Source organism: Anas platyrhynchos, chromosome W (genome assembly GCF_047663525.1).
Source record: "Anas platyrhynchos isolate ZD024472 breed Pekin duck chromosome W, IASCAAS_PekinDuck_T2T, whole genome shotgun sequence".
NCBI lineage: Eukaryota > Metazoa > Chordata > Aves > Anseriformes > Anatidae > Anas > Anas platyrhynchos.
The window spans coordinates 7,785,908-7,812,925 of NC_092620.1; the positions used below are offsets into that span (position 1 = coordinate 7,785,908).

General features: G+C 54.7%; 1 protein-coding gene across 1 annotated transcript in view; it reads right to left on the reverse strand.

Annotated features, from left to right (window-relative positions):
- LOC140000570 (latent-transforming growth factor beta-binding protein 4-like) overlaps nt 1–27,018 on the reverse strand; it is a 55,963-nt gene that overhangs the window by 18,376 nt on the left and 10,569 nt on the right. The window contains 8 exon segments of the mRNA XM_072030590.1: nt 410–538; nt 1,266–1,470; nt 1,573–1,772; nt 1,859–2,005; nt 2,235–2,399; nt 3,533–3,655; nt 3,754–3,822; nt 3,924–4,026. Coding sequence (XP_071886691.1) covers nt 410–538; nt 1,266–1,470; nt 1,573–1,772; nt 1,859–2,005; nt 2,235–2,399; nt 3,533–3,655; nt 3,754–3,822; nt 3,924–4,026 — 1,141 coding nt within the window.

Here is a 27,018-nt window from a genome sequence, read left to right on the forward strand (position 1 = left end):
TGGGGAAATGGGGGCAGGGGGAAATTGGGGCTTGGAGAGGTGGGTGCACGGGGAGGTGGGTGCACAAGGAAGTGGATAGATGGGGAAATGGGTGCACGGAGAAATGGGTGGGTACATGAGGAGGTGGGTGCATGGGGAAATAGGTGGGTGCATGGGGAGGTGGGCGCATGGGGAAATGGGTGCAGAAGGAAATGGGTGCGTGAGGAAATGGGTGCATGAGGAAATGGGTGGCTGCACGGGGAAATAGGTGCACGGGGAAACGGGTGAGTGCATGGGGAGGTGGGTGCATGGGGAAACAGGTGCACAGGGAGGTGGGTGCACAGGGAAATGGGCGCACGGGGAAATGAGTGCAGGGGGAGGTGGGTGCACGGGGACATGGGTGCCCAGGGAGGGGCCGGGCGCCGCTCACCGATGCAGTGGGTGCCCTGGGTGCTGAGCCAGAAGCCGGGGTGGCACAGGCAGGTGTAGCCGCCCTGGCGCGGGACGCAGCGCCCGGGGCCGCAGATCCGCGGGTTCCGCTCGCACACGCTGCCGGCGGCTGCAAGCGGGCACACGTGAGTAACACATGTGTGTGCAAACGGGCAGGCGTGCAGCTGTGCACACCTGTGCAAACATGCACGCATGCACACTGTGCACGTGTGCGCAATCAAGCATGCATGCAACTGTGGACATGTGTGCAAATAGGCATACAGGACACATGCACACGTGTAGGCGTGTGTAAGTAGGCATTGTGCACACGTGTGTAAGCAGGCATGCATGTAGCCGTGCACACGTGTGCAAATAGTCATGCATGCAAACCGTGCACACGTGCACAATATATTTAGCTGTGCATGCATGAGATGCACACGTGCTACTGCAGCTGCATGCAGCTGGGCAAGCCTGCAATGGTGTGCACACGTGTAACACGCACGTGTGTAACTGTGCACGCCTATAACTGTGCACAAATGAGACTGAATAAATGCAAATTGCACACATAACTGCTTGCACATGTAACTGAGCACATGTGCACATGCAACTGCACACATGCAGCCATGCAAGCATGCAACCATGCACAAGTGCACAGCCACATGCACACACGTGTGACCTTGCACGCCTGTGCTGAGATGTGTATGTGCAACGGCGCAGAGCGTAACCACACGTGCAAAAAATAAAATAAAATGCACGCACACAGCTGCACACAGTGCAACCCTGCGCACATCTGCAACCATGCATGCGTGCAACGGTGCACACACGTGTGCAGCCGTGCACAAGTGCCCCAGCCCTACCTGGTGCCGGACCCTCCGGGCCGGGTGGCGTGGGGAGGGGTCCCAGCAGCCCCAGGGTGGGTCGAGGCACGATGACAACCTCGGGGGCTGGTGGTGGCACCTCGGGGATGCGCGGTGGCACCTCGGGGACGCGTTGTGGCACCTCGGGGACGTCTGGTGGCACCTCGGGGACACGTTGTGGCGCCTCAGGGACCCGCTGTGGAACCTTGGGGACATGTGGCACCTCAGGGACATGCGGTGGTGCCTCAGGGACACGTGGTGGCACATCAGGGACATGTGGTGACACCTCGGGGACACGTGGTGGTACCTCGGGGATGCGTTGTGGCACCTCGGGGACACGTGGTGGCACATCGGGGACCCGTGGTGGCACCTCGGGGACACGCGGTGGCACGTGTGGGACGCATGGTGGCACCTCGGGGACGCGTTGTGGCACCCTGGGGACCCGCGGTGGCACCTCGGGGACAGGCGGTGACCTGCTGGGGGGCGGCCGACCGGGGCGCCAGCGAGCTGTGGGGCAGAGCAATGGGGTGAGGGGGGGTCCTGGCAGCCGGGGGGGGTGGGGGGGGACAAAGCGGGGGGGACAAGGGGCTCACGGGCGGCGGTCCCAGCTGGGGAGGGGACACGGGGACGCCCCAGGGGGACACGGGGCAGGTCCTGGCCCAGGTAGCGGGTGTTGTAGCGCAGGTCGGAGGCCGAGTAGTGGTAGCCGGGGCCGGCGGGGCAGATCTCCTTGAACCCCTCTGCAATTGAAGGGGGGGGAGGGGGTGTCAAAATGGACCCCCCCCAAAAAAAATTACCCCCCTCCCCCCAAAAAAAAACCCCTCCAAAGGGTGAGCCCGTGGCTTTGGGTGCAAATCCCATGAAACGGAGGCTCCCCAAAGGGTTTTTGTTTTTTTTTGGGGGGGTCCGCCCTAAAGGGTTTTTTTTGGGGGGATCCCAAGGGGTTTGGGGGGTCCCGGGGGGGCTCACCGGAGCCGAAGGGGGGGCAGCGCTGGCACGCCGGCCCCCAGGCCTTGCCCACGCGGCTGCAGCAGCAGATCTGGCGGGTGATGTTGCGCAGGGTGGGCAGCGCGCAGCGCCCCTCCTGCAGCACGCGGTAACACGGCCCCCGCGCCTCCGAGATCACCTGGTGGGCTGGGGGGGGGGGGGCGGGGGGGTGGTACCGGTCACCCTAATCCCAATCCCAATCCCAATCCCAGTCCTAGTCCTGGTCCTAACCCCAATTCCAATCCCAACCCCAATTCCAATCCCAACCCCAATTCCAATCCCAATCCCAATCCCAATCCCAGTCCTAGTCCTGGTCCTAACCCCAATCCCAATCCCAACCCCAATTCCAATCCCAACCCCAATTCCAATCCCAATCCCAATCCCAATCCCAGTCCTAGTCCTGGTCCTAACCCCAATCCCAATCCCAACCCCAATTCCAATCCCAACCCCAAAACCCCAATCCCAATCCCAATCCCAATCCCAGTCCTAGTCCTGGTCCTAACCCCAATCCCATTTCATCCTGTTCCCATCCCAATCCCACCTCATCCTACTCCATCCCCATCCCACCCCAATCCTTTCCCCTTCCTCTTCCCTTCCCTATCCCCTCCCAATCCCAATCCCAATCCCAATCCCAATCCCATTTCAGACCACCCCCATCCCCATCCCATCCCCATCCCCTCCCAATCCCAACTCCAACTCCAATCCCAACCCCTACTCCCTCCTCACCCCATCCCCATCCACATCCCAACCACAATCCCAATCCCAACCCTAATCCCAATTCCAACCCCAATCCCAATCCCTACCACAATTCCAGGCCTTGCCCCAACCTCAACCCCAACCCCAATTCCAATTCCAATCCCAATCCCAGCCCCAGCCCCAGCCCCTGCCCCTGCCCCAATCCCAATCCCAATCCCAATCCCAATCCCAATCCCAATCCCAACCCCAATCCCAATCCCAATCCCAATCCCAACCCCAACCTCACCCCCAATCCCAACCCCTACCCCAGCCCCAACCCCAATCCCAATCCCAATCCCAACCCCACCCATAATCCCAACCCCAACCTCATCCCTAATCCCACCCCCAACCCCAACCCCACCCCCAACCCCAAACCCAATCTCAACCCCAACCCAAACCTCACCTCCAATCCCAATCCCAATCCCACCCCCAATCCCATCCCGATCCCAACCCCAATCCCAATCCCAACCCCAACCCCAATCCCAGCCCCAACCCCAACCCCACCCCCAACCCCACCCCCAATCCCATCCCGATCCCGATCCCACAGATGCAGCTGCTCCGGGACGAGTCCAGGATGAAGCCCTCGTGGCAGAGGCAGGCGAAGCTGCCCCGGGTGTTGGTGCAGAGCCCATTCTTGCAGAACCCCCCCTCCTGGCACTCATCCACATCTGGGGGGGGGACGCACACACACAGGGTGGGGGTCAGCACCCCAAAACCCCCCCCATCCCCTTTTAACCCCCCCAAAAATAAATCTCCCCAAACTCACCCACGCAGGAGCCGTTGGCGCGGCGGAAACCTTTGGGGCAGGGGTGCTGCCCCACGGCGGGGGGGTTCGCTGCAAATGGGGGGGGGTAGGGGGGGACAAAGTGAGCCCCCCCCCCACACCGCAGAACCCCCCCCAACCCCATAACCCCAAAAAAACCCCCGCTGCCTTACGGGGGTTGGCGTCGCAGGGCTGGCACTCGTGCACCCCCCAGGCCACGCCGGCCCCCCGGCAGCAGACGTCCTGGGTGCGCAGACCGGGCAGGGGCGAGCTGCACTGCACGGGGCGGGGGGGTCGGGGGGCGCCGGGACCCCCCCCGTGTCCCCATGTCCCCCCCCAGGTCCCCTTGTCCCCACCTGGATCCCCAGGTCCCCCTCCGTGTCCCCACCACGTCCCCAGCCCCACATCCTCGGCCACCTCCCCGTGCTCACGGTGCCATCCCCATGTCCCCACCCCAATGTCCCCATCCCCATGTCCCCATCCCCATCCCAATGTCCCCATCCCCATGTCCCCATCCCCACCCCAATGTCCCCATCCCATCCCAATGTCCCCACCCCAATGTCCCCATCCCCATGTCCCCATCCCCACCCCAATGTCCCCATCCCCATGTCCCCATCCCAGTGTCCCCATCCCTGTCCCCATGTCCCCATCCCCGCCCCCAAGTCCCCATCCCCATCCCCATGTCCCCCATCTCCCCAGGCACAACTTGTGGCCATTTCCTCAAGTCCTATCATTAGTTATCTGAGAAAAGAGGCTGACCCCCTCCTCATCACAACCTCCCTTCAGGAAGTTGTAGAGTACAGTGAGGTCTCCCCTGAGCCTCCACTTCCGCAGACCAACCACCCCCAGCTCCCTCAGCCGCTCCTCACAGGACTTGTGCCCCAGGCCCTTCCCCAGCTTTGTAGCCCTGCTCTGGGCACACTCCAGGGCCTCGATGTCCTTCTGGTACTGAGGGGCCCAAAGCTGAGCACAGCACCTGAGGGGCGGCCTCACCATGTAATACACAATAAATGTTTGTTCATTGTCTTTTGTATTATAAAAACAAGGAGTTCCGTTTGAGGAGCAGGAGTTGCAAAAGCTCCCTGCTGAAGTAAGGAGCTGGATAATACTTGGCTAGACACTATGAAAATTCTTTTGCTTAATGTAACAAAAAAGAGAACCCCCTCCCCTTCTCTCCTTCTGCATCTCAGTTGCCTCTTTCGTTCAAAGACCCTGCTGCAAAGCTCATGTAACCATCTCCTGATAAGTTGTTAAACTAGTGTATCAACATCCTGCCTTCCTGTCTCACGCTGGGCCAACATGACCAACTAAAAAAAGAAGTTGAACCACAACGCCGAGGAAGACTACGGCCTTCATCTTCACGACCACCAGAGGGACAGAGACGACCCCCTAGCAACAGTGCACACAGTCGCAGAATATACCAGGATGTGCTGCGTAATCCCGGAATTACCAAGATATAAAAAGGGACCCTGGGGGGGGTGAGGTGCGTGCCGTTGGTGGAGCCGAGACTCCGTTGCCGCCCAGCGCTGTTTTGCTTGCTGTTGCTTACTCAATAACTTCCTTTCTATTATTAATACAATGCTCTCTGAAAATTAATTAAGGGGGCAACTTATAACACTGGGGAGCTCTGCTTGGGCATGGCTGGTGCGGCTGGTGGCGAAAGTGGGGTGGCTGGCGGGCAGCCTGCGATGGCAACCGATTGCGTTGCCCTTCACGGGCACCAGGCCTTGCAGCTGCCCCTGAGCAGCTCCTCTGGGAAGGATCCAGCGCTGAAGCATCTCACAGTGCTGGGAGCTCCCTTCACATCGGCCACGCTAATGCTGAAATTCCTCCTGTCCTCCTCCCTGCCAGGCGTCCAGCCAGGTGCGGGAGCACTCCATCTGCCTCTTCCAAGCCGTGGTGGAGGCTGTGCTGCGGCAAAGGACAAAGAAAATGAAGAGGACGGTGCACAGGAGCCTTCTCCCACTCTACGTTCATATGAGAGACCAGAGTGAGAGCGTAGCAAAGGTACAGATCTCAGAGCTGAGCAGTTATGTGGGCAAGGGTGTGCTGATGCCACAGGGTTGCTCTGGGGGATCACAGAATTTCTAGGTTGGAAGAGACCTCAAGATCATCGAGTCCGGCCTCTGATCTCTGGCTGTGATCTCTGGGATCTCTCTCATTGTGAGCTGCCTCCGATGGTGGCTGTCCCGTGGCCTTGCCTTGGCCACTGAACCCAGTGCACGCTGCCCCCCACCACAGCCTCCCATAACGCGCTGGGAAAGGCTCGCAGCCCTGCCAAGAGGAGGGGACAGAGGGTCTCCTTCCCAAGGCTGTGGTGCCATCTCCCAACCTCTGCTGCTCCGCAGGCCTCTGGGGAAGCTCTCGCTGTGGCTGCAGAGTTTCTGCGATGCAAGGAGCTCAAGCGCTTGGCCCAGACAGAACAGACGTGGAGGATCGAAGAGTTCTTGGTAAGGACCCACATTGGTTTGCCCCAGCTGGGCAAACGCGCCCGGCCAGAGCCCGCTGCCTGCAGCCGCATCCTCGCTCCCTTCCTGCCAGCACAGAGCCCCAGGGGGCTCTTCTGGAGGCCCCTCTGCCCTCCCTGCCCCCAGAATGCTGGAGGAGACCCTGGAGAGGGTGTGCAAGCCCCGTGACCCTGCGTTCTCTCTCTCTCCAGCTGCAGCAGGACAGAGGCAGAGTAGAAGAATACCTGCAGCAGAGCCAGCCCTACCTGCAGGACACTCAGACCCTTTTGCGACTTGAGGCCGTCAGATTCATTGGTGAGCCCAGCCCCTGGGTCCCTCTTGGGGCAGCCTTTGGCAGCCCCAGGCACTGCCCTGTTGCCCTCAGAGCCCCCCGACTGGGCCCTTGCTCCAGGGTGCAGGAGGGGGCACAGCCTGGCTGGCCAGGCCAGGGGCTGCGCTGCTGGGAGCGTGCTGGGGAGCGGGGCTCTGATGGGGTCTCTGTGTCTAGGTCTTGCTGCGCGCTACTGCGAGGACCAGAATGAGGAGAAGCTGAATGAAATCCTCAGCGGTGAGTGAGGGCAGTGGGGGGTGTGCTGGGGCTGGGGGGACAGCGGCAGAGGCCCCCGTGCCTTGCCCTGCTCCAGGGAAATGCTTCGGGGCGGAGGAGCAATGCAGCCATAGGAACGAGGGAGAGGAGACGGGGTAGCCTGTGGTGTCAGGGAATGGCCTCCCAGCCTGGAGCTGGGCAGTGCCGCTGAAAGGGTTGAGTGTCCCTGAGGAAGAGTCAGGGGAAAGGGCAGTAAGGCTGACAGAAGGTGGGAGCCTGTTGTAGAGCACGCAACCAGGACGAAGAGGGAGATGAGACAGCCTACAAGCAGCTAGGAGCAGGGTCACGATTGCTAGCCCTTGCTCTCATGGGGAAGCACAATAGCGAGAGGAAAGAGTCCAGGAGATTCCTGGAGTGTGTGAATCCTCCCAAGGGATGGAGGCAGGTGGTGAGGGAACCAGCTTGTGAAGGTGCCCCACTTGACCTGTGGTGCGCAGGTGGGGAAGGACTGGTGGCTGCATTTGGGACATTGCTGAGCAGCAGCTTTCAACGGATTCCTTTGTCCCTCCTGCTCCTCCTGGCCTGGGGAAGAGTCGAGTGGGGCTGGCATGCTCTGCAGGGGATGCCTGGGGATCTCTGCAAGGAGTGGGTTTTCATCTCTGCTCTTCTTTCTTTTGCAGTCCTCCAGCCTTCAGAGAAAGACCCGGAACCCATGGTCCGTTCCCTGGCAGTTCAAACCACCCTGTTCCTGATGTCAAGGCATAACGCAATGTCAGGACGGAGATTTCCACTGCCGTGTTGCCGCTAGCCCCGCAGCAGTCCTCAAAAGAGCAATATATATTTTAATAGAACTAGGTTGTTGTCTCGTTATTCCAGCAGCTCCTTCACAGTGACTCGGTGCCATGACGCTGAGCTAACTTGGAGGCCACCAAGGACATCTTTTCCCTGGGCCCGGTGACTGCATGGCGCCTACTCAACCAGTGAAAGAGTCACAGAACCCTTGCGCTTGGAAAAGGGCCTTCAGCTCAAGTCCAAGCGTCAGCTAACACCACCAGGCCAACCACAAAACCACGGCCCTTAGCGCCAAGTCCACGCATTTCTTTAATAGCTCCAGGCCTGGGACTCCAGCAGTGCCCTGGGCAGCCGGTTCCACCCTTTGCATGAAGAAATTCTTCCTGACATCCCATCCTGTGAGTCCACCTGTGGTAGGTGCGCCCAGGTAGAAGAACTGCTCAGCCTCCTGGCAGAGCTTCGGGAGGAGGTGGGCAGGCTGAGGAGCACCAGGGAGTCGGAGAAGGTTGAACTGTACTGTGCCAGCCCTGGGACAGATGCGTCAGGCAGACACAGCAGAGGAAATGGAGGATCCCCTACCCTCTGGCCATCAGGCAGAAGGAGTGCATCTCAGTGACGAAGGGATGGAAGTTTAGACCTGCTCGGGGCAGCAGGCGAACCCCTCCTTGCCTACCTCACCTTCCTTTCAGGTGCCCTGAAACAACAGACTCTGGAAGTAATGGACACACAAACGATGATGTGCATGAAGGTCCATCCAGGTTGGAGGGGTTTTCTAGGGCAAGTCAGCCTTCCCCAGTATCACGACCACCTCCATCAAGAAGAAGAGAAGGGTTACTGTCATAAGTGACTCCCTTCTGAGCAGAACAGAGGGCCGCATATGCCGGCCTGACCCAACCCATGGAGAAGTCTGCTGCCTCCCAGGAGATCAGGGTAAAAGGTGTTTCTGGAAAGCTCACTTGCCCCGTAAGGCCCTCTGAGCATCATCCATTATTGTTCTGTCCTGACAGAATCTTCTAAGTGGCACACCAAAATGGGAGGGAGTGTGCGCTAGCGAGATCCTTCGGCCTGCTCCATGCCACGCTGGGTACACTGGAGCACATTTGGAATGTTTCTGCACCGATGCACCCAGCATGAGGGACAAGCAGGAGGAGCTGGAAGCTTCAGCTCCATCCCAGAACAAGCGAGACTTGGTGTGCTGTGATGACGGGTATGGGCTCTTCAGGAAGGATAGGCAGGGCAGGCGAGGCAAGGGGCTGGCACAAGGACGTGGCCGAGAGCTTCTGGGTAAGGATTAAGGGAGAAAGCAATCACTTGGATGTTGCAGTGGGTGTTTGCGATACCAATGAATTATTCGCTAAGGAACTAAGAGAGACCTCTCTTAGCTCAACTGCCCTTGTCCTGATGGGGGACTTCAACTTGCCAGACGTTAACTGGGAAGACCACACAGCTGATACAAGCAGGTCCAGGAGATTCCTCACACACCTTGATGACAACTCCTTGGTACAGCTACTGAGGGAGACAACAAGGAAAGGTGCCATCCTAGACCTGTTGCTTGTGTTATAAATGGCTCAGTCTTCAAAATAGGATTATAATCAAAGTTTACAATTTATTAAAGGAATAGAGGTAAGCAAACAGCGCTGGGTGCGCCGGGAGTCTCTGCTCCACCAGGACGCACACCAGTTACATCAAGCAGCTGACTTTTATGCTCCTAGGCTGATACATATTCATTACTACTTCTAAAAAAATGGGTTATTATAATTAGCATCCGGGATCCAAACCCTCCTACTGGAGCATGCGCATCAGTCTCTGGTGGTCCCCCTGGGGGTCTCTGGGGATCTTTCATGCTGAAGGCTCATAGTCTTCCTCTCAGTTTTTTTTTCTTGTCCTTCCCCTTTGTACTCCTTGGCAGCATGTCAAAAGCTTACACAGCGTTCCCTGCAAGTTTTGTCTTCTAGCCATCCTTCAGCTTCTTTCTTCTCCTTAATCTCCTGGCCGCCTGGCCAGATATCAGGGGCTTGCATAGTGTCCCATTCAGAAGTCATAACAGTTACTAGTTGTTAGCAGTTGTTCTGAAACCCCCAGACAGCAGAGACTTCAAAGAAAGAACATACAAACACAAATAGCTCTCTATTGACACTTCACATTTAAAAATCTTTGGCGATTGGAGGAAAACTGCCAGTACGCCTGCTTTTGGCAGGGCGGTTGGACCCAATGATCTCTTGAGGTCCCTTCCAACCCCTCCAATTCTGTGAACTTTGGACACGGGGAGGGCAGAGTTCAGGCTGCTCAGGGAACTAGTTCGGAAGATCCCCTGAGAAGCTGTTTTGGAAGGTATCGGGGTCCATCTTTTTAAGCACGACCTCCTAAGAGCACAGGAGCAGGCGATTCCAAAATGTTGGAAGTCAAGCAGGCGGGGCAGGAGGCCAGCTTGGCTGAGCAGGGATCTTCTTCTAGAGCTTAAGTGCAAAAAGAAAGCGTGTGGCCACTGGAAGCGAGGTCGTGTGACATGGCAGGGCTACAGAGGTGCTGTTTGCCTCTGTCAGGAGAAAATTGGTGCAGGCAAAGCTCAGGGGTGACGCTGGCTAGTAGTGTGGGCGACAACGCAGATATATACATTAATATGTGTATTGAAGATGTGAACTGCTAAAGGAGGGCTAGAGGAAACATTGGTCCGTTACTTGCTGTGGATGGTCACCTCACAAACACAGACATAGGCGAAGCAGAGCCATTTAATGCCTTTTTTGCCTCTGTCTTCAAGAGCAATGTTGGGCTCTGGGACCCAAGGGGCCCACAGTTGGGGGGCCATGAGTGCGGTAACAAAAACCTCCTAGCCAAACCCACACTGGATGCATATGAGTCTACGGGGCCTGAGGGGATTCATTCCAGGGTTCTCAGAGGGCCGACTAATGTCCTTGTGAGACCTCTCTCAATTATTTTTCAATGGTCTTGGGAGGCCAGAGAGGTCCAAGTTGACTGTAGGCTGGCAATCATTGTGACAGGTTTCAAGAAGGGCAAGAAAGAAGAGCCCAATAATTACAGACCCGCCAGTCTCTCTTCAGAGCCTAGTAAAAATACGGAGAAACTCTTCTGGGCATTACTGAAGAACACCGGAAAGACAACGCAGTTGTTGATCACAGCCCACCCAGGTTCATGAGGGGAAAGTCCTGTTTAACAAACTTAATTTCCTTTTATGACAACATCACCCGTCTAGTTGAGCAAGGGATGCCAGGTTTTGGATTTCCATCAAGTTTTCAGTACTGTTTCTCTCAGTATCCTTCTGGACAAAATGTCCATTGTACGGCTAGATAAATACATGCGGTTTAGGGTGAAAAGTTGGCTGATGGGTTGGGCTCAAGGGGTTACAGAAATGGGGTTGCATCAGGCTGTTGACCAGTCCCTAGTGGGGTTCCCCAGGGTTCCACTTAGGGCCAGCAGAAGAGGCTGGAGAGCAGCCTTGCAGAAAGGGATCTGGGGGTTTTGGTCGACAGCAAGTTGAATACGTGTCAGAATTCAGCCTGGAGGAGAGTGAGGGGAGGCCTCCTGGCGGCCTGCAGCTCCCTCACGAGGGGAGCAGAGGGGCAGTGTGGCATTTAGGGGTGTAGCCGATTAACCGTTACGGGTCCGGTCAGATTCAGGGTCCTGAACTATCACAATCACAGATTCACCAATAACGCATGTATGAAATACAGAGGTGGCACAGGTGCGCAGCCTGGAAATGAACGTGTTACAAGGCACAAAGACTCTATAGAGATTCCTAAGTTTCTGCAGAGACACACGATATAACCTAGTGTTCAAATCTCACCCAAAGGCGTCCCAATGGGCGAGAAGAGAGGCTCAGCCCGTCGACTGATCCCAGGAGTCAGGAGGTCCTCAGGATGGTGTATTCCCTTGGGATGGCATCTCCCCTGATGGTGGTATCTTCCCTAATGATGGTACCTTCCCTAACAATGGTATCTTCCCTGACACACCCTCTCTCTTAGGCCAATTTATGAGGTGGAGCTTGAGTGACTCTAGTCAAGCATATTTTAGTTAGGATTGGTGAAAAGGTTTCTTGCCTCTGTTTAAAGTAGTAGGCTCTGAGAAATTCAGAGCACATGCTCAGAGAGGGGTGGTCGCACCTTGGAAGCAGGGAGCTTTTGGGATGGAGGTGTGTTTTGGCATTTTAATGATATTATAATTGTACTGGGTCTGGCTGGAATGTTAACTTTCCCAGCAGCAGCCCATACAGTGCCGTACTCTGTACTTGTAGCCCGAACAGCAGTGTTATCACACCAGTGTTGTGTCTACTGCTGAGCAGCAGTGGCACAGCATCGGGCCTTTCTCTAACCCTCCTAGGGGGTGGGCAAAAAGTGAGGAGAGAAACATCACTAGGGCAGCTGACCTAAACCGATCAAAGGGATATTCCATACCATGTGATGTCACACTCAGCAATAAAAGGTGGAAACAGGAAGAAGAGGGGAGGGGTGGGCTCTCGTTGAGAAGACGTCGGTCCTCCTCTGGAACACTGGCTGCGTGCGTTGAGGCCTTGCTTCAAGGACGCGGTCAATCATCGCTCATTTGTGGGAAGTAGAGAGTAATTTCTTTCCTCTGCGCTTCCATATAGCTTTCATTTATTTTGTTGGTTTGTTTTCCTCCCTTCTTTTTATTTTCCCTTTTCCCCTCCCTTTTCCCCTTTCCCTTTTATTTCCCCTTAGTTAAATTTTTAGTTCATAGTAGTCTTGATTTAATTATTATAGTTATTTCCCTTTAATTAAATTATCCTTATCTCAACCCGTGAGTTGTTCTTTGCTTTATTTCTCCCCCTCCTCATCTAAAGGAGGGGGCGTGAGAGAGCGGTTGTGGGGTTTAGCTGCCCAGCACGGTAAAACCACCACAATAATGAGCAAAAGTACATTAGAATACAGCATTTGTCAAAACATGACAGGTCGTTGGCTCAGGGTAGCAAAAAGTGCAGCTTATCGGTCTCAGCGTGCACAGGAACAATCGAGTCCGCACCTGGTCACAGAGCCTAGCCCTGGTGTCTCCACTCCACTCTATGCTCCGTGCTGTTCCTTAGAGCTAGCACACCAGGTTCCCCCAGCGCAATAGCATCTAAGGTTGGAAGCCTAGGGAATGCTCAGGTAATGCAGCTACGCCCTACCCTGAAAGCCTTTTCAATGCTGTGCATTTTCTTTAAGATGTGAATGTTAGTTTTATTTTCCTAGTTACTTCAGGCAACTGCACCACAGGCAGGTGCTGAGCTCTGCTCTCTGGGGACAGTGACAGGACCCGAGAGAACGGCACGGAGCTGGGACAGGGGAGGCAGAGGCTGGGTGTTAGGAAAAGGTTTTTCACTGAAAGGGTGGTCGGGCACTGGGACAAGCTGCCCAGGGCATTGGGCATGGCTCCAAGCCTGCTGGAAGTCAAGTCAAGTCAAGCGTTTGCACAACGCTCTAACATCCTCCGATAATGGGTGGTTCTGTGTGGAGCCTGGCGTTTGACTCAATGATCCTTGTGGGTCTTGTGTGGGAAAGGAATTTGTAGGTGGCTTTGCACTATTGCACACGTTCCTGAATTAGAGATAATGAAGAAATAATCGTAGAATCATAGAATCTCCCGAGTTGGAAGGGACCCATAACGTTCAAGTCCAACTGCTGGCACCACACAGGTCTACCCAAAAGTTTAGACCATGTGACTAAGTGCACAGTCCAATCGCTTCTTCAATTCAGACAGGCTTGGTGCAGTGACTACTTCACTGGGAAGCCTGCTCCAGTGTGCGACCACCCTCTTGGTGAAGAACCTCTTCCTGATGTGCAGCCCAAACTTCCCCTGCCTCAGCTTAACACCTTTCCCACGGGTCCTATCACTGGTGATTACGGAGAATAGGTCACCTGCCTCTCCACTCCCCCTCGCAAGGAAGTTGTAGACTGCGATGAGGTCCCCCCTCAGCCTCCTCTTCTCCAGGCTGAACAGGCCCAGCGCCCTCAGCCGCTCCTCATATGTCTTCCCCTCTAGGCCCTTCACCATCTTCGTCGCCCTCCTCTGGACCCTCTCCAACAGAGAGCCGGAGTCGCCAGGTCAACCCAGACCCGGCAAGGGGGGGGGGGAGGAAAAAAAACGGGGAAGGAGACGGGAGAGAGACCCAATCCATGCCGCGTGGAGCGGGGAAGTGGGGCCGTGTGATGGGAAGAGGGTAAGAGGGAAAAGAGGGAGAAAAGCGAGAGTGTTCTCCCCCGAGGGGGGAACGAGTGAACGGCAGGCAGGCGCAGGTCTGCGCGTGACAACTGCATCCCCTTGCCTTTCCCTCCTCCGCCCGGTGGTGGCAAGGGCGAAAAGTGACAAAAACTCGTGTCAAGGGCTGACTCTCAATAGATCGCAGCGAGGGAGCTGCTCTGCTACGTACGGAACCCTGACCCAGAATCAGGTCGTCTACAAATGATTTAGCACCGGGTTTCCCACGAACATGCGGGACACAACGGTAAGCATACATGCGCCCAAGCCTTGAGCAGCCAGTTTCTCCGGGAGAATTCTGTGAGAAAAGGTGTCGAAAGCCTTACGGAGGGTTAGGTAGACCACATCCACAGCCATTCCTTCATCCACTGAGCACATTGCCTTGTCTTAGAAGGAGATCAGATTTGTCAAGCAGGACCTCTCTTTGATAACCACCTACTGAAATGGCCTGATCACCCGACTGTTCTTTCAGTGTTACAGAATCACAGAATCACAGAATTTCTAGGTTGGAAGAGACCTCAAGATCATCGAGTCCAACCTCTGACCTAACGCCAACAGTCCCCACTAAACCATATCCCTAAGCTCTACATCTAAACGTCTTTTAAAGACTTCCAGGGATGGTGACTCCACCACTTCCCTGGGCAGCCTGTTCCAGTGTCTAACAACCCTTTCGGTAAAGAAGTTCTTCCTAAGATCCAACCTAAAACTCCTCTGGCGCAACTTAAACCCATCCCCCCTCGTCCTGTCACCAGGCACGTGGGAGAACAGGCCAACCCCCACCTCACTACAGCCTCCTTTGAGGTACCTGTAGAGAGCAATAAGGTCGCCCCTGAGCCTCCTCTTCTCCAGGCTGAACAAGCCCAGCTCCCTCAGCTGCTCCTCGTAGGACTTGTTCTCCAGGCCCCTCACCAGCTTTGTCGCCCTTCTTTGGACCCGCTCAAGCACCTCGATGTCCTTCTTGTAGCGAGGGGCCCAAAACTGAATGCAGTACTCGAGGTGCGGCCTCACCAGAGCCGAGTACAGGGGGAAATGTGTTGTGTGATGGTACTCCGGATAATCTGATCCATGAGCTTTCCCAGCATCGTGGACAGAATAACAGATCCGTAGGTCCCCGACTCCTCCTTCCAGCCCTTCCTGTAGACAGACGTCACATTTGCTAGTCGCCAGTTGACCGCAGCCTCCCCTGATAGCCACGACTGCTGATCAATGATGGTTGCAGGTTGGCAAGTGATTCTGCCAGCTCCCTCAGTAGTGACAGGTGGATCCAATTCTGCCCCATAGATGTGTGTATATCTAAGTGGAGTAGCAGTTCTCTTACTATTTCCTCCTGGATTATGACTGTTTCATTCTGCTCCCTGTACCTATCTACCAGCTCTGGAGGCTGAGTACCAGGGGAACAACTGGTCTTGCTGCTAAAAACTGAGGCAACGAAGGAATTAAGTACCTCAGCCTTTTCCTCATGTCTTCTATGGTTCTATGTCACTATCATTCCCCTCACATCCAATTCAGAATGGAGATGCTCCTTAATGCTCTTGTTATGTGTATATATATATATATATATATATATATATATAATTACTCTTTTTGTTAGTAATAGTCAGATAGAGCTCCAGTTAGGATTTGGCCATTCTGATTTTGTCCCTGCACAGCTTCAAGACATGGAGGACTGAGCTCCACACCAAACGAAAAAATGGATGGAAAAAAAGCACAGAAAAGGTGGAACGTGGCAGCTTTATATCCCCTGCCCTTACCTGAGTCTATGCTGTAATTCCGTTCAACTGCTTACTGCCGTATTCTCTAAAGCGTCCTGCAACTCCTGTTGCTGTTATCTTGTGAGAGACAGCACAATCAGGGTGAGTCATCTGCCTACAGAAGTTAACAACTGACAGAATGGAGCATCTGTCCAGGAGAAGTTGGAGTGGCTGATGGGCCTGCCACAGGGACTGGCGTGTGCCTGCAGGAAAAGTCCCAGGGGTCGGAGACGTGTTGCCTGTGGCTTGTTAAGCACAGGTCAAGCCCCAGCACATTCCAGTAATTTGTGTCTCTTTGGAAATGCCAGGGTGATCACACGCAGTTTTCAAGCATTTCACAGTTTTTTCTAGGATTCTGCACATTCTCAGAGGTGAAGCTCCAAAGCACTGGAGGTGCCCACTGCTCTAGGTTCCTGCCCATATCCTCACACAGTCCCTGCCACTCCTAACTCTCCTGCCTCTGGAAAGATCTCTGGATGGCATGCTGAAGTAGTTGTTTAAAATTATACAAAACCTGAATCACATTTAGGAGATGGGACAACAGAAACATGCTGGTTCGGCCATCCCACGGATATTCAAAGCTTTCAAGAGCTATTGTAATTAGCCTGGAGGAGAAGAAGAAAGGGAGAGTGAAGAAGTGGGGAGAAACGTCCCCCACTGTCCACACCAGTTCCATCCCCCCACCTCCTGCCCCACCCTGCACAGGAGAAAAGGCAAAAAGTGTAAAATAATGTAACTATTAATAGTTTCTAAGAGATGAAGAGATGGTTCCCGAGGTACAGAGGTGGCAATAATTTTATCCTGTCATAAGTCAGTGTTATCCCATACATCAAAACAGTAACCTTAAACCAGCCCCCAGAATTGATGAACAGCATGACATGGAAGACAGACAGTTAGTGATGTGCTATACAACACAATTCTGAAAACAAGCACAACAGCCCCAAGATCAAAAAGATCAACATTGTGATCAGCAACTGTTAAAGCAACTGTTAAACTGATCTATTGCTTATAACAATTTACTTTTAAAATGCTCTGGTCCGATTTGTCATCTCAACCTTTGTGCTCCATGCTAGGCACCAAAAAGACTTGCAGTGGTTTGACCCAGGAGGCAGCTCAGCACTACAGATCTATTTATCCAATGCAATGAAGGAGAGAACTGGGAGAAAAAAAAAAAAAAAAAAAAAGAAAAAAAAAAAAGACACAAAAGGAGTAGGTTGTTATTGTTATTGTTACAGACACCAACAGAGTAAGGGCATGATATTTTTGTGTGCACATCAATGTGGGGGGGAGATGTGGGGGGAGGATTGGGAGGGACCGTGGGTGGGGCAAAGGGTCACGGGGATCTGGGGCAGTCATGTGTATAAGAAGCTATGCTACGCAGCAATAAATTGGCACTTGAGCTAGACACGGTGTGTCTGTCTCTGGTGTCCCTGCTTGGGGAGCAGACGTCCAGGCAGCCAAGTGATGTTGTCTCTCGGGCTGGGGTAGCACGGAGAGAGACAACAATCAAAAGACAGGAAAGGTGGCGGTGATTAATTGAAAAGTGTTGGACCTAAGCATGACGTATATGGTATGGAATTAGGGGTGGATATTGTCCTAGTTTTGGCTGCGATAGAGTTCATTTTTCTTCCTAGTAGCTGGTATGTTGCTGCCTTTCGTATTTACAGAATCACAGAGCAGTTTGGGTAGGAAAGGACCTTAAAGATCACATAATTCCAACTCTCCTGCCATGGGCAGAGACATCTTCCGCTAGACCAGGTTGCTGAAAGCCCCATCCAACCTGGCCCTGCTTCCAGAGATGAGGCAGCCACAGCTTCTCTGGGCAGCCTGTTCCCGTGCCTAATCATTCTCTGAGTAAACAACTTTCTAATATCTAATCCGGATCTACCCTCTTGCAGTTTAAAACCATTACCCCTAGTTACTGCTGGCTCATATTCAGCTGACTATCTACCAATATCCCCAGGAGCCTTTCTGCTGGGCGGCTTTCCACGCACTCTTCCCCCAGCTTGTGGCATTACATGGGGTTGTTGTGCCCAAGTGCAGGACCCGGCACTTTGCCTTGTTGAACTTCATCCAGTTGGCCTCAGCCCATGGGTGCAGCCTATCCATTTCCCTCTGCAGAGCCTTCCTACCCTCAAGGAGATCAACACTCTCTCTGAACTAGGTGTCATCTGCAAACTCACTGAGGGTGCACTTGATCCCCTTGTCCAGATCACTGATGGAGATATTGAAAAGAAGTGGCCCCAGTACTGGGCCCAGTGGGACACCACTAGTGACTGGCCTCCAGCTGCATTTAGCTCCATTCACCACAGCAATTTGGACCTGGCCACCCAGACAGTTTTCGACCCATTGATGCATCCATCCATCCAGGCCTTGAGCCGCCAGTTCCTCTGGGAGAATGCTGTGGGAAATGGTTTCAAAAGCCTTACTGAGGTCTAGGTAGACCACGTCCACAGCCTTCCCCTTGTCCACTGAAAGCATAACCTTATCTTCAAAGGGGATCAGATTTGCCAAGCAGGACCTGGCGTTGATAAACTCATGATGACTGGGCCTGCTCACCTGCTTGTCCTGGAAGCGTTGCGGGATGGTACTCAAGACAATCTGCTCCATGAGCTTCCCCAGCACCAAGATCAGACTGACAGGCCTGTAGTTCCCCGGATCCTCCTTCCGGCCCTTCTTGTAGACAGACGTCACGTTTGCTAGTCACCGGGTGACTGGGACCTCCCCTGATAGCCAGGACTGCTGGTCAGTGATGGAAAGCAGCTTGGAGAGCACTTCAGCCAGCTCCCTCAGTAACAACGGGTGGATGCCATCTAGCCCCCTAGACTTGTGCACATCTGAGTGCAGTAGCAGTTTTCTCAACATTTCCTCATGAGAGCTTCATTCTGCTGAAGGTCCTTATCTACCAGCTCAGAGGGCTGAGTACTAGGGGAACAACTGGTCTTGCTGCTAAACACTGAGGTAAAGAATGCATTAAGTACCTCAGCCTTTTCCACATCTCTTCTAATTCTGTTTTCCCACATCCAATAAAGGATGAAGATTCTCTTTTCCCTCCCCTCCCCTCCCCTCCCTTCCCCTCTGCTCTCCTTTCATTATAAAAACCTTTCTTATTGTCTCTGACAGCAATAGATAGATTGATCTCCGCTAGGGTCTGGCCCTTCCAATTTTGTCCTTGCCCACCCTAACAACATTTAGGACACAGCTTCAGACAAAATGACAGCATACATGAGAAGCACAGAAAAGGTGGAATCTGGCAGCCTTCCATCCACCAGCCTTCTGTGAGTCTGTGCTGCAATTCTGTTCAACTGGTTACTCCTCTACTGTCCACAATATCTACTAACACCTCATTGATGCTATCTTGTGAGAGACAGCACAATCAGGGGGAGCCATCTTCCTGCAGAAATTAACAGATGAAAGAATGGAGCATTCAAGGTCCAGGGGAACCTTGAGAAACTGCAGGATTTTGCCTACAGAAACCTCTTGACATTTACAAGAAGAAAAGCCTCATCCTGCACCAGAGGAAGAGGAACCCCACACATCAGGGCAGACTGGGACCCTGCTGAGTGAGCAGTGCCCAGGAGGAGGAGGGCCTGGGCACCACGAGGGATGCCATACGAGCTCACCAGGAGCTCACCAGGAACCAGGCCAACTTCCTACAGAGCTGCCTTATGAGGAGCATGGCCACCAAGAAAATGTAAGTTACCATGCTCGGCTCCGATCTGATGAGACACCACACAGCCAGCAGGGAAAGAGGTGCAGGTCTGTGAATCTCTTGGACAGCCTGGTGTGGAGAGGAGCAAGCACACTGGAAAGGCTGAAAGTCCCAACAGGCCTGAGGTCTGTGTGTCAATGGCTAGGGCTCTTGTCTCCGACAGCGAGGCCTATGAGGAGGCAGCTTCTTGTTAAAGCACCAGGGTCTCATTGCCTCCTCACCAGCCATGAACCAGGCAGGAGTCGTACCCTTCTCCTGCACTGGGCCATGGACATCCCCATCTCCTACTGCCCAGGAAGAGCCCTGAGCTCCTGTGTGAAGGGAAAGGATCTCCCTTCCCAGGAGCCTGGGGTCAAAGCCTGTTTTTCAATACATCAGTGTCACCTTCACATTTGTCTACCTGTCCTCACTGCCTCCAGTGTTCTGCTCTAATGAGCTCCAAGGGAGGCTGTGTCAGTGCCAGCAGAGTCCCCCCTCAGGGGGACACTGCAGGAAACTTGCATCTGCCTTGGATTTCTTGAGAGATTTCTTCAACGCACTCTCAGTGCCTGAGGTTCATGGGCTCATCGCCAAAGCCCCCAGAGGGCTGATTCCAATGCCTCTGCTGCTGATCTGGGCTGGGCTCCTGGGACAGGGAGAGCTCCTGGCAAGAGGGCCCTGGTGCAGAGAGACAGCTCTGCCCAGGAGCAGCTCCTCTGCACAGCGCAGAAGGGCTGGGGGCTCTGACCCCCATGGGGAGAGGAGAGGAGAGGAGAGGAGAGGAGAGAGGGGTTGGAGGCAGTTGGGAGTGGGAGGGTGCTGAGAGCTGCCTGCAGGAGAAACCTGCACAGCCCTTGACAAGGTAAGTCTCTGGCTGCAGGGCCATGCAGCTGCAGCTCCTGGAAGGGTCTCGTGCTGGGTCTTGTTTCTGGGAGGGCGGTGGGCAATGCAGTAGGCTGTGAGAGTCCTGCTGGATTGCACTGCGAGGTGAGGAAGTCTGGCAGAAGCCCCTTGGAGTGGCCTAAGCCAGGTGCCCCTGACACCCTAGAAGCCTCGAACACCCTGCTGGTGATGCAGGGCTCTCTGTCAGCTGCCCCATAGCTCCTGCTGCATGGAGGTGCCCCTTGGCAGGGCCCTGGTGGTGGCAGGGTGCTGCAGGGCAGCGCTGAGCACAGCCGCATGGGATGGGGTCTGTGAGCACAGGCGGGGGAAAGAAGAGTTTGGCCAAGATCAGCAGGAACAGAGTGGCCAAGAATCCTCTAGGTACAGCATGTTGTGTGCCTGGGATACTGGAATACCCCAGCGTGTGGATATTCACCTGTCTGCGGGGTGTTTTCCTGGGCTTCAGGCTGCTCTCCAGCAGGATGCAGCTCTCTCGTGGCATCCTTGTGGCATGCAGGCGTCCCAAGGAGAAGACACCTCCTTGCTAAGGCCATGTCCGTGCTGCTGGATGTCTGTCTGTGGGCAGCTGGAGTGAGGCCTCGGCAGCCCTGGCTAGGGGGGAAGAGCTGAGATCCTGCTCAGGCCCCCAGGGCCAAGGTAAGGATTCTGTCCAGCCTCACTCGGACTGGGGCTTCTCTGCTCTCAGCTGTCTCCGTTTTTTTCTCAGCGTAACACGAGTATGATCGGTGTCCTAAGCGTTACAGGGGGAATTATAAGAAAATACAGCAAATAAAATCTCTCTTGCTCTACAGTGTGGTCGGATGAGTTGTTTGCAAAAAGACTGCATGGCTCATTGATCTGACAAGTGGACTGCACTTGAGTTTCCCCCACGGTCCTGCTTCCCTCCTGCTGCACAGCAGGAAGGACTCCTCTGGAGCCCACAGCAGCCCCTGCTCCCAGTGTCACACGCAGCCAGCACCACCCAGAGCTCAAGCAAGAGAGCTGCAGAAAGCTGCGGGCTTTCCAGGAGATGAAATAGGTTTTCCTCATTGAAGTCTGTTCTATTTTTTTTTCTCCTCTTCAAAGATACCTGTGTCCAAAGTCAGCAAATGCCCAACAGCAGCTCTGTGAGCGAGTTCCTCCTGCTGGCATTCGCAGACACGCGCGAGCTGCGGCTCCTGCACTTCGTGCTCTTCCTGGCCATCTCCCTGGCTGCCCTCCTGGGCAACGGCCTCATCCTCACCGCCGTAGCCTGCGACCACCGCCTCCACACCCCCATGTACTTCTTCCTCCTCAACCTCGCCCTTCTCGACCTGGGCTGCATCTCCACCACTCTGCCCAAAGGCATGGCCAATGCCCTCTGGGACACCAGGGCCATCTCTTACCACGGGTGTGCTGCACAGGTCTTCTTTTTTGTCTTCTTGGTTGGAGCAGAGTATTCCCTCCTCACCGTCATGGCCTACGACCGCTACGTTGCCATCTGCAAGCCCCTGCACTACGGGAGCCTCCTGGGCAGCAGAGCTTGTGCCCAGATGGCAGCAGCTGCCTGGGGCAGTGGCTTTCTCAGTGCTGTCCTGCACACAGCCAATACATTTTCCCTGTCCCTCTGCCTTGGAAACGCAGTGGCCCAGTTCTTCTGTGAGATCCCCCAGATCCTCAAGCTCTCCTGCTCAGATGCCTACCTCAGGGAAGTTGCTGTACTCTTATTTACTCTTTCTTTAATCTTTGCTTGTTTTGTTTTCATTATGTTGTCCTATATACGGATTTTCAGGGCTGTGCTGAGGATTCCCTCTGAGAAGGACCAGCAAAGCCTTTTCCACGTGCCTCCCTCATCTGGTTGTGGTCTCTCCACTGGCATGTTTGCCTACCTGAAGCCCCCCTCCATCTCCTCTCCCTCCCTGGACCTGTTGGTGGCCGCTCTATTCTCGGTGGTGGCTCCAGCAGTGAACCCCTTCATCTACAGCATGAGGAACAAGGACCTCAAGAATGCCTTGTGGAAACTGATGACTTGATTTGCTTCGGAAGCAATAATTTCACAGTCTGTTTCTGCAGATTACTCAGAATATCACTTACACAGAACAACCTATATTCCCTTTTTTGTTGTTTTTGTGTGTGTGAGTGTGTATTTTTAGTACTGGTATTACTTAGTTTTGTGTTTTGTTTTGTTTTGTTTTGTTTTGTTTTTTTCAGGTTAGGTTGCCCAATAAAATGTCATTTTTGTCCCACTCCCAATTCTGTACGTGTGTTTAGTGTATGTACTGAGTCTCTGTCCATGTGGAATTATGGTCTCTGTGAACTTTTAACGAAATAAAACAGCCTACACTGCCTTCTTTGTCTGATGTCCTTCCTCTGAGACCTGGTCTGGCTCTGCTGGGGCAGTGCCCATTTGCAGAGGAAAAGAGTCCCATTCCAGCAGCACAGCCAGGGAGCACCAGCGCTTGGGGCATGCCAAGCTGCTCTCTTGCCTCTGCCGCCCTCTCCTGCTGGTGGGGCCAGGCCCGGCTGCTCCTGGAGCTTGGTGCCAGTGCTGTTGTGGGGCTGTGCTGGGACTGCTGGCAGGTTAATGTTTCTTGCAGAGGGAATTAGCATCTGCCAGCAGAGTCCAGGGTATTGGCCGGAGCAGCATGAGCCCATAAAACAGGTGGAGCCCGCAGAGCATGAGCCTGTGCAAGGTGAATTTAGCAGAGCTCAAGTGCTCAAGCTGCTGCCAACAGGCAGAGGAGAGCTCTGCAGCCCCAGGACACGCAGTAGCCCCAGCAAAGGAGGCTGGTGACTGATTCCTTGCAGCCTTGGGCAATGACAGTGACCCCATGAGCTGGGTCTGCCTCCCAGCCTGCCCAGCATGGCCCTGCAGAGTGTCCCCGTGCCCTGGGCACCACAGCCCCCTTGCTCTGCAGAGCAGCACCGCCAGCTCGGGCTGGGGCAGGGGCTGGGAGGGCGCTTCCCAGAGTGTCTTCTAGGCCAGCTTCAGGCACACAACATCTGCATGTCAGAGTGATCTTTGCTGTGTGCAAGGAGCTGAGAGACCAACAACAGTCATGGGGCTGGAACATTGCCTGCAAGGTCCCACCTGCCCTAGCACCTCCCAGAACTGGCACGGAACTGGTTCACATGCATCAGAGGGTCTGGGAGCCCAGCAGCAGTGCCATGGGCTTGAAGGATCACAATCAGATCACTTCTACCTGGGCAGGTCCTAGGCCAAAAAGGGGGTGTTTTGTAGGTATGATATTATGAGGCGGTGGTGCCTCAGAAATTCTAAGTCCAGCAGGAAGTGAATGGCTGTTAAATGGCCTTTGAGGTGGCTTCTTGGAGAAATAGCTGGCAGCTCATCCCTTGACTCCCGGCTGGGATCTATGCCATTAGGCTCATATCTGCAAAAGTACCTGAAAGGCAAGCAGAAGGCACTTGCTGTGCCTGTAGTTTGTGAGATCCGCTCTTTCCGAGTACCTGGTAGGCCCCATAAAGGAAGAGGTCTTGGATAGGGCTTGTCATGTCAGAGGTGTCAGCTTTTGCCTGAAGTCATCCTTCAGGACTGCTTTCAGTTTTCAACACAGAGGGGGCCACTGCCTCCAAGATGCCTGGGGTAAACTGAACCATGCACGAGGGCCTGGAAAAAGTTACCCTGGCTGCATAGGAGCCATTCTATATCCAAAAGCTGGAGGCAGGAAACAAATTTTTAGCGTGGTACGGAGCTGCAGGGCACATTGTGCAGGGTGTTCCTGCAGCCTTTATGTTCTTTTCCATCCTGGCTTCGGTGCTGCGTCTGTCTTAAGAAAGGAGTAGCCAACAGAGGTAAGACAGACACTGTGAGATCATGAAAGCCATCAGAAAACTACCCCTAAGAAGATGACTGATATGGGGAGGTCAGAAGAAGCCTGGCCAGGAGAAATGTGAGATTTGGGAGAGAGAAGAGGCCAGCAGGAATCAATGATTTCTGGGAGGCTAGAAGGTTCAGGCAATGTTGATTCTGCTGTAGCACTGACTTAAAAGAGTCATGTAAAGACCTTGCCCTATTTTAACCAGCAACATTAATCCTTAAACCTAAATGCTACTGTACACACTGTCAGGAATCCACTACTCTAATGCCTGACCTCAACGCATCCCTTGAAGCCAAAATTCATCACATAGCCCCTTCCCCTTGTTTTTACTCTCTTAATCACTCTGATCCCTGACCTTAACACTAGCATTAAAATGCTCTTTTTAACCCTAGGAAACTGCCTGAGAGACCTAAACAAAACCCTAAACCACAAAGCTTGTCCATACCCTAAACACAGACCTGATACCCACATAAGAATACCAAAACATTCCCATTCAAACTTTGCTAAATCTTTAACCCAGTAAGGTGGGCCCTAGTCCCTAATCATATACATGAACACCTAACACCCAAAACCCCTGTTCCTGTGCATTAACCTCCTCACCTTCAGCCCCTCTACTAAGCCTTAACTTTAGGCCCGTCATCCCTTGGGACAGGGCAGGAACCATGAGGTTGCTCTGCAGTCATGGCACTCAAAGCTGAATGTGAGGGGCCATGGATCTCATCAGATTGTGGGCCACAAGGAGGAGACAGGGGAGAATGCTCTGATGAGCTCAGCTCTGCCTCAGGAAGTCCTGCACCAGCAGGAGCAATGTGACTGTGGCAGTGACGGTAAGGTCACTTCTGTCCCTGCAGAAGATAGGGCAGCAGCAGGAACATGTCACAGAAAGGGACTGAGAGGTCACTTCTGTCTGTAGGTGGCAGGTCACCCTTGACTTAGAGCTGGGATCGGTACTTTTCGGCTGACATCTGCCAGTGGCCCTGGTAGGCCAGCAAAAGGCACCTGGCTGGCATGCTGACTGTGGGATCCCCTCTGCCTACATACCCAGGAGGACCCATGCAGAAAGAAGGCCCACATATGGGTTGTCCTGTCCCTTCTGCTTGAGTCCATGACTGGACAGCAGCAGGCCCATGGCTTGGAAGATGCTGGTGCGGTGACTTCTGTCTGGTTGGCTGACAGGCCGCAAGGAGCCTGATGGATTGGGATGCCTACTTTAGGAGGGGGTTCCACCCTGATGGAGCTTTCTTTTGTAGTAGAAAAGAGTAGGAGAGAAAAAACTGCCACAAAGTGCACTTTGGAATGTTGGTGCTGGCCACGAGGAGGAAGAACTGTCCCTCAGAGTGTCGTGCTGCGTTGCCAGAGGTCACCCAAAGAGCGTCTGTGATCAGAGCATGGCTTTGTGTGAGAAGGAGCAGCTGGGGAGGGTTGATGAGACACTGGTGAAATGATGGAAATGCTGGGATGAGAGCAAGGTGGTGAACAGAGACGGGTGTCTACAGTCCTCAAAGAAATAGGTGAAAGTCATCAAAGTCAACAAAGTGCTCTGCCGGGCACTGCCCAGCCCAGCCCGGCCCCTGCCCACCTCTCCCCACCACCCTGCCCTCTCTCCAGCCCAGCCCAGCCCAGCAGCCCAGGCTGGGCTGGCCCCAGGGCAATGCCCTCCACAGGCTGCTGCAGGGCTCTGGGCACGGCCACCCCAGCCCCAGCCCCTCACAAGGCACCGCAGCTGCTGGGACAAAGTGTGGTGGTCTCACTCAGGTGGGCAGCCGAGCTCCACCACAACCGCTCTCTCACTGCCCCTCTCCTCAAAGAGGAAGGGGGAGAAAATACAACACAGAGAACTCGAGGTTTGAGATGAGAAAGGTTTAATTAAATGGAAAGGGAATGGGGAGGAAAAAAAAAAAAGAAACAAAAGAAACAATCAGTCCGCGCGGGAGCACGGAGAGAGGGAAAAAAAAATTATTCTCTACTTCCCATCAACGAGCGGTGTTCAGCCACGTCCTGGGAAGCAGGGCCTGAGGGTCCGAGCCACGGCTGCGCTCGCGTCAGGCAGCACCCTGGGGTGTCACCAAGTGACGTCACAATGGGTGCCCACCCAGCCCAGGCGCGTGTCACAGTGGCACCCATTGTGACGTCACTTGGTGACACCCCAGGGCTCCGCCTTATAAGAGCGCAGCCGTGGCTCGGACCCTCAGTGTCGGTGCACGGCAGTGACGGACAGGGCAGGAGCACAGGGCCTTCGAGGAGTCCCCGAGCATAGCCCACGTCCCACAATGCCGCAACCGCCCGCCCGGAGGAGCCGCCGGTTTCTATTTGGGAACTCTCCCACTCCAGAGGCTGCTTCTGAAGGGGATGAGGAGGGAGGCATGCCCCCCAGGCAGCCCAGGCTGGCCTGGCAGGAGACCTGGTCTTCTAGGGGCAGCAACCGGCCAGCAGAGGACAGCTTGCTGGCAGTGGAAAGAACCCCAGTCGAGGCCTTTTTGTCGGAAGAGGACAGCAGCCCGGCAGAGGCCATTGCTCAGGCAGCGGGCAGCCACCCGGTAGAGGACAGCAAGAAGAAGTCGCAGCTGCTGGATCGCAGTGAGTCTTAGGGATGGGGTGGGGAGGGTTGGGGACACAGAGACCCCTGCCTGACTCCAGGACTCCTTCCCTGGGTAAAGCGGCGCTTGGGCTGACGGGGCCGAGCTTCCTCCGCAGCACCACAGAATGCCAGGACGCTTTGGGCTGGGGGGGACCTCGGCGATCACGATGCTTCCCCCCAGCCCAGGCTGCCCAAAGCCCACCCAGCCTGGCCGTGGGCAGTGCCAGGGAGGGGGCACCGCAGCCTGCGCCAAGGCCTCACTGCCCTGGGCGTGAAGGAGAGAAATCCCTGCCTGTCCGAAAGAAACCTGCCCTCTTTGAGGTTAAGGCCGTCACCCCTTGTCCTGTCGCTGCAGTCCATGATGAAGATCCCCCCCCAGCTTTCCTGGAGGCCCCTTTGGGCACGGGGAGGCCGCAGCGAGGTCCCCCCGCAGCCTTCTCCAGGCTCCACAAGCCCAGCTCCCTCAGCCTCTCTTCCCAGCGGAGCTGCTGCAGCCTCTGGGCATCCCCGCGGCCTCCCCACGGCCTTCTGGGGCTGGGGCCCTTCCTCTCC